Source organism: Limulus polyphemus, unplaced genomic scaffold (genome assembly GCF_000517525.1).
Source record: "Limulus polyphemus unplaced genomic scaffold, Limulus_polyphemus-2.1.2 Scaffold4609, whole genome shotgun sequence".
NCBI lineage: Eukaryota > Metazoa > Arthropoda > Merostomata > Xiphosura > Limulidae > Limulus > Limulus polyphemus.
The window spans coordinates 3,516-11,562 of record NW_013670219.1 but is presented as its reverse complement, the minus strand read 5'-3'; the positions used below and the strand labels follow the sequence as shown (position 1 = coordinate 11,562).

The 8,047-nt window shown below is 37.5% G+C and overlaps 1 protein-coding gene across 1 annotated transcript; it reads left to right on the top strand.

Annotated features, from left to right (window-relative positions):
- The first annotated feature begins 5,706 nt into the window (after positions 1–5,706).
- Positions 5,707–6,858, top strand: LOC111088863. Its single transcript, XM_022400021.1, has one exon. The coding sequence runs from the start codon at positions 5,707–5,709 to the stop codon at positions 6,856–6,858; it is 1,152 nt and encodes a 383-aa protein (XP_022255729.1).
- The last annotated feature ends 1,189 nt before the right edge of the window (positions 6,859–8,047 follow it).

Genomic DNA, 8,047 nt, shown 5'->3' with positions numbered 1-8,047 from the left:
CTTCCTGATTTGGTATTGCAGATGCCTCAGGCCACTTGGTGAAATAATCCATCACCACACAAATGTACCTGTTTCCAACATGAGTTTGAGGCAAAGGACCAGTAATGTCAACGGCTACTCTTTCCATTGGTGTGCCAACTTGATATAACTTCATTGGTACACGTCCCTTATGCTTAGGTCCCCTTTTAGCACAACATGCACTGCATGTCCTGCACCATTCTTCCACATCTTGCCCCATACCTATCCAGTAAAATCTCTGTCGTAGATGACTCAATGTCTTCTTAACTCCGAGATGTCCTCCTGTTAAACTATTATGGGATTGACGCAGCACAACTTCATGTAACTTTCTCGGTATAACTGTTTGCCTGGTCGTCACTTTCCCATCTGCAGTTTCCCATCTCTGGACAAGACTACTATCTTCAAGCTTCAACTGGCCCCATTGTGCCAAATAGTTCTTTGTCACAGGGCTTAAGCTAGACACCTTCTCCAAGTAGGGTGCAAAACACTTGCTTTTAGAAAATCAATTATTGGCTTCAAATCTTGGTCTTTCTCCTGTTCTGCTTTAATATCTATACCTGGTTCCACTTCACCATCATTAACTCCTTCAGTCACTTTGACTTCAGCTTGATCACACCTGGTTAGTTCAACCTCGCCTTTAACACTTATCGGAATTTGGCCTTTATTGTTCTCAAACGTCATTTTATCAAAATTAACTACACACTTCCTCGGTAGTAAGTAGTCCAACCCTAATATGCATTGGTCTTCAATGTCAGCCAAGTATACTTTGTGTCTGTACTTCATGCCTATGAGCTCAGTAGTTACCCATGCTGGTCCGCACAACCTTGTATAATGTCCTGTCACACCACAGACCTTCTGTTTGGCTTCTGGTACTCCTTTGTGATTTAACACCTTGATACTCACAAGGGTTTGCTGAGATACAGAATCTATGACAAAGTTGCACTTTTGGCCATCCAACTTTCCTGTCACATAGACACTATGTGTGCTTGCCATTTTACAGCTAGCTGTTGAGACTTTCACGATGGGGGTTGGTGGGTGTCCCTCAGGCACGAACCACTACTAGTTTCCCCGAGAAGGACTTATTGGTAGTATTCTTCTTACACTGACTCCTCATATGTCCTTGCTCTCCACAGTTCCAACAACCTTTCTGGGTAGCAGCCTTTCCTGCCGTGGCATCTTCCCTGTGTTGAAGTTTCTTGTATTGAGCCCTTCTTGTGTTGAAATTGCAAGCATCGAACTCTTATGTGCCCAGGTTTGTTACAGTGCCAGTAAAGCCCCTCAAACCTCTCTGAAAGCTGACCTTTTATGGCCTTGAATCTTGATGACTGTACCAACCTTGGTACCTCTGTGCTGGATTTAACGTAGGATTCAAATTCAAGAGCTCTGGCCATTGCATCCTTCATAGTAGAGGGGGTGTGCTTGCTTTACTTGTATCTTCAGTTGTGGAATGTCCAAGGCATCTACAAACTGATCCCTCAGCAATAGCTTGAGGACATTGGATGGTGCAGTTAGGTAGGCTTTGTGTGCCATACCTTCCAAATCCTGTGCCAGCTCTTGCAAGCTCTCCCCTTTAGCACGGACTCTAGTCCTAAACCTAGCCCTGTAGACTTCGGACTGATTTTGAGTTCCGTACCTGAGTTTTAGAGCAGCTACCAGTGCTCTATAGCTGTGCCTGTGCAGGGTTTGGAAGGGGCTTCCTGTTGTCTGGGGCTGATTAGGTCCATTGTTAATATATCCTTTGTAAAAGACAGTAAATCGTCCTTTAATGTATTTAATTCACTTTGAAATTTACTAATGTTTTCCATTTGTACTTTTTGCCATTGTTGTTGACTTTCCTGTAGTTGCTGCCGACTTTCCCGCAACTGTTGGAGACTTTCTTCCTGTTTCCTTTCTTGTTCCAGTTGCCACTGCTGTAGTCTTTCTGCTTGTTTATTTTCTTGTTCTTCTTGTTTCTTTTCTTTTTCCTCCAACAACTGCTGTAGTCTTTCTGCTTGTTTATTTTCTTGTTCTTCTTGTTTCTTTTCTTTTTCCTCCAATAACTGCTGTAATATCTTTTCTTGTTTCTTTTCTCGTTCTTCTTGTTTCTTTTCTTTTTCCTCTAACAACTGCTGTAACTTCTATTCTTGTTTCTTTTCTCGTTCTTCTTGTTTCTTTTGCTGTTCTTGTATTGCTGCCATCAAATCTACTAAGTCGTAGTTTGATTTGCCACTTCTCGTTTCCATGTTTTTTCCTTTTTCCATCCCACTTCTGACACCAATTTGTTACGTATCTGCTCGTTTGTTAATTTCCGGTATAAATTATATTCGAGGAACTTCAGCGATACAAGTCATTTCTTAATTAAAACTAGTTTATTCTTTCTTGATACAACGTTTTAGTACATAGAATTTCCACAGTCAATACGTTTGCAATCTCGATAACAAAACACACACTTTATATTACCGTCACTACCGCTCGCTTGACTCAATTATCTGTCTCTGTATCTATCTATCTGCCATTGTTTCTCCGCTTTATTTGCCGGGCTTATATACTAAAAAAGAGGGCGCCTGAAACAGACTAGAGTTGCCAGGAAAAGTCATGATCCTTCTAGAGACTCCAGCGCGCATGCTCCCAGCGTCGTGTGACTTCCGCTGTCGTAACAATATTTTAAATTACTTGAGAAACATGAAATCAATACACCCACTAGTTGTGGAAGTATCTTCTTCCTACTGAAGTACCACAGCAACATAAGTTATAGATTCAAATGCTCCACCATATTTAGAATAAATCTTTTTAATCTCGCTCTAAGCTATTTTTTTTGTATTTACAACAGTATAATTGGGTATAAGAATAGGCCCTGCATGGCCCGGTGGTTATAGCTATCAACTCACAATTTACGGATGGTGGTTTTGAATCTCCGTCACCGAACATGCTCGCTCTTTAGGACTGTTGCTGGGACCAGTCATCCGAGTGTAAAAATTCTTGGCTAATGCAAATTACCCGAGCGGCCGACTTCAAATATAGATGGGATTAAGGTCGAATGAAGAAGAATTGAGTATAACAATACATCCGTGTAGTCTTAATAAAGTATAATGATATTGAATTATCTTTTTTTTTTAGTCCTATTTAGTTAGTGATTGGATTGGTTCTACTTTTATAACGCACCTACAGCTAAAAGTGCAAGAAATCATTTGTGGTATCTCTGGCTCCCAAATCCAGAGCTCGAACACGGGGCCAATCTGTGCCGTATTTAAACAGATTAAATTGAACTTAATATTATATGTATTACTTTCAGACAACAAATAATTTAAGTGAATCACCTTAACAGTAAAAAGTTAATTTTCAGACAATAAAAGCAACATATTACCTGTATAAAACACAAAAGTAAAGCAAATGTTCCCAACATTAACGTTTCAGTACTGTTGATTTATGTGTTGTACTGGACTGGTGATACCCGTATATTCGATAAAAATATTTTAAACGTGAGTCTTCAGGCATATTGGTACATCCTAAGTCATTTATATGTGCTTATATCGTTTCTGTTCTAATAATACAAAAATCGTACTGAAAACGCGTTTTAACAATACAAAAGTCGTACTGAAAACACATTTCAATAATACAAAAGTCGCACTGAAAACACGTTTTAACAATACAAAAGTCGTACTGAAAGAGTTAAACCAATATTTCGAACTTAGCTCTCGAAATACGAAAACACAGAGGGAAAAAAATACAGGTAAACATTTGTTGTCGCGAAAATATTTAACCTCGTATGCAGGCCAATCAGAATTTGAGTAACTACAAGACATCTCTTTACATTATTCCACTCACAAAAATATTTAATCTCGTTAGCAGGCCAATTAAAATATGAATACCTACAAGATATCCCTATACCTTATGACACGCACATTGGGGTTGCGAACCCTAAGAATTACTCTTTTTTTTTTCATTAAGCATAATGGGCTATGTGTGCTCTGCCCACCGCAGGTATTGAAACTCGAAGTTTAGCATTGTAAGCTCAGCTGTCAGACTAGTCGCTGGAGGTGGTGGTGGAGCTAATAAATTATTTAATGCAAACTACAACTCAATGAGTCAATAACCACAAAGATCATTTTATATATATATATATAACAGTACTGTAGTTGAATGTCCATGCAACTACTTCGCAGGGTGTTGATGGATCTTCACCAAAAGTGGTATGGAGGTTCATTGCGACTGTACACACAAATTTTCAGTTTTGAATTTTGCGTTTTTTACCACTACTTCGCCCCCTTTCGATATACCTTCACCAAATTTGGAATTTGGTAAGGGAGTTCACTGAGTCCATGGGAAAATACATACACATTTTCAGTTTTACATTTTGCGTTTTTTTTTATGGGCGTTGTTGCGTTCTTTACCACTACTTTGCCGCCCCCCCCCACCCTCTTGATGGATTTTCACCAAAGTTGGCGTGAAGGTTTGTTGGATACATGCAAATTTGCGCTTTCACATTTTGTATTTTGTAGGGTTTTTTTGTTGTTTTTTTACAATTACATATAAGGGAAGCAACTTTTTATGTCCTAAGATAACCTTTCATTAATCATGAATTTACATAACTTCCGTCCAGGGGAAGGGGTACTCCAGCTAGTTGTAAATATAACATTGAAATACTAAACGTCGCTACTTAAACTAAACAAATTGAAGATTTTTAATTTAATTTATTAACGGGCAAATATAAATAGAATAACAACACTTTAGCTAGAATATCAAAGTAGCTTGCTGGTTCCCCAGTTCTTCTGTATATATGATGAGCAGGCTAAAACTGACAGTAGTAAAAATTCTTACACTAATTCTGATGTGTTGTGACATAAACAAAATTTTATTACAAATTACACTTCACCAACTACATAAAGTTCACACCGTAACAGTTGTCAAGCAATTTGCTAATATAAATCGTGTCTCAACCACTGCTATGTTTTTCGTATCCCAGCCAGCCAGAAGAACCTTGGCATTAGACGAAACGTCTCGTCCAAGCAGATTTCGTGTTGTTAACATATCATTATCCACTCTTCTTTACTTTTACTTAGAAGTTCTTAATGATAAGTTATACTGGTGATGAAAAAAAAGAACTTTAGCTTCAATATTACACTACTTAATACCCCCCCCCCCCTCCCAGTGGCACAGCTAGAATCCGGGTTTCAATACCCGTGGTGGGCAGAGCGCCGGGAAATAGACAATTGTGTAGCTTTGTATTTCATTACAAACAAACTTATTATACTGGTGGTAAAAAAAAAGATCTGATAAAAAAAAACAATGAAACAAACCAGTAGCTGCATGGATATTGCGATATATTGAAATTAGATAAGGGTGAAATATCCGAACCAAAATATCAGAGAATTGAAATTGCTCTTAGATAGATTAGTCCTTCAAGACTTCTTGCCAATGACTTTCGTGATAACTAAAATAAAAATCTCAGGTCAGTCATTCGCTTCATTTCTGGCTTGTATATTGGTGTAGCCAACTGAAAGTTTTATTTGTCCGAGAACTGTTGTGACTAACATTTCTAATACCGGTGTCTATTGTTGCAAACGCAACATTGTTGTATTTTATATTTTATTATTGAAACCCTGGCAACAAAAGAATGGGTGATTTGAATAAATTAAAGTCGTGGGGAAAAAAATTGAAGTAAGTATATACAGTGTGTTGAAATATCCTTATTTCTGGTCAAATTCAAGAATGGAAAATTTAGTCCTAGCTTTAGGTCCTGGTGTACATAACTATCAACCATTTTGGCAAAGCTGTTCAGAATTAGAAGATCTGTACAATCCACCAAACCTCCAAACGCTATGCAAAGCGAAAATTATTAGACACGTCTCGTTAAGAAGACTGAAGCTCTTTGAAAGTACACCACACTTACCAAAATTACTAGTGAAATATCTATTCAACCTCACCACCAATGACTTCGAAGGTATTGAATGCGCTCCTTTTATTGACACATTTAACCTAACTTTCTACCACCGAGCCTTAACATATCGTGTCAGGTGTCAGCTAGATGATCAAATATATCTGGCTACTTACGGTAATGGCGCCCATCATTCTCGTGACAGCTGTGAGCAGAGTCGACGAAGTTGGGTTAAAATACGCCATCGACATATTATGTGTGTTTATGCAGAGGTTACGGACGAATCAACGGGTAATGATTTTTATCTCTTGGACATCCCACAGACTACTCTTGAGCACGTGCATGCTCTTATGTTTAGCTGTGGCTTGACCATCCCTGAAAGTCAGTTGTGGGAATTGGCTTACCAACTAAGTTCGGCGTTACTTCACATGTTGTCACATGGACTCCACTATGGGCCATTTGGTCTAGACAATATTTTTATGATTGGAAACACTATTGCATTAGAAAACGGACTGACCAGGAAGTCTCGGATTGAGTCTTTACGAGATTCTGTTTGTCGACAGAATTACAACAGCGCATGTCAGAGACTTAGGAAAGGGGTCAAAAAGGTAAAACCAAGCTCTAAAAAGGATGTATCTAACTTTATTAATGAAGCATCGGAAACAAAAGCAGTGTGGTACATTGGATACATTCTTTGTAAACTGGCAACTACAAGTTTCGGAAATGCCCCTTTTCTGCGTCCTTCGGCCTTGCCTCACCATGGTTACTTGTTTCCACAGAGTTTCCTGTCAGGAGAGCTCCGTAACTTGTATTCAGCAGAACTGAGACAACTGATAATGAGCACGCAATTTCCAAATTCTCTAAAGAAACCAACACTGGAAGCAATCAACATTCTGGCCCATACAATGCTCCACAAGTTCAGTCCAAAATCACTTCAGGCATCAGAATGTCATTTTCTCGACTGGCTCCTGAACTCCATCCCCTGACCTTATATTAAATTGCTATTAGTTGAAATGCAATAATATATTAAGCTACAAAATAATATGTAAAATTATTTTACCTACAAATAATTGGATAACCAAAATCGGAAACTACAAAATTGTTACTATTTCTTCTGTTTAATATCGTGAAATAAAAGTGATTATTGATGGAGCTTTTTATTTTTAATTCATCTTTTTTTGTCATCACATGTACATGATATATTTTTAAGAAGATTATTCAAAATTGTTAATTTTATAAAAGGGGAAATAGGGAGCTTCAAAAATTACAGAAACATGATAGGTAGATTAAAGTGAAAATGCAATCGATAAAACAGTAAACAAACAAGCTTAAGATTTTAGAAATAGTGTTTACATTATGCCCTCAAGCTACAAATCCCTATTTTGACTTTCCTAAATATTCCACTTTTAGACATGGTGTCAAATAGGGATTTGTAGCTTGAGGAAATAATGTCAAGACTATGTCTCAAACTTGTATAATATGTCTTGTATAATAGCAATACTGTCCTATTTGAAACAGTTTAGTTTAATGAAATACGTATTCATATACATTTTGGTGATTGCATTTTCACTTTAAACTACCTATATTGTTTCTGTATTTTTAAGATCTCTATTCCCGTTTTTTTAAATCAAAATTTTTTAATAATATTTTAATATAATGGTTGAACAACAAACCATCTGCTTGATTAAATTCTTTGTCTGAGAGTGAGCATCAACAAGTTTTAGAAAAGGCAAGAAAATCCACAACAATGAGGAAATATGCTGAAAGAAAGGAGAAAGTAATGGAAAAAGGATAGAGTTATTAAAACCAAACCAATTGCAAAAAGAAGAGAAGGAGAAACGGTCCATCCAATCAAAAACACGCTTGACAAGTAAAATTGCAGCACTTGGAGGTATCTGAAAGAAGTTCTGAAAATAAGTGAAATTCAACCAGAAATAAGTAGTCCACCTGGATCCCACCTACAATACAAAGCATCTGAAGATGTTGCAGAGGAGATGAAAAACGTGAAGAAGAGCTTAGTAACTGCAAAAAGGAATCAAAATCAACGATTAATAATTTCACAACAACAAAGTTACCTTGGTCGCCTTTTGAAAGATCTTGAATTGCTTGTTGGAAAAAAATTGAGCACTTGTGCAGAGACCCAGACACTGAATCACAAGAGTAGTTTCTAGGAAC

Excerpts from the sequence above, each read along its gene's own strand:
- LOC111088863 (XM_022400021.1), top strand. The coding sequence starts at position 5,707 with ATGGAAAATTTAGTCCTAGCTTTAGGTCCTGGTGTACATAACTATCAA.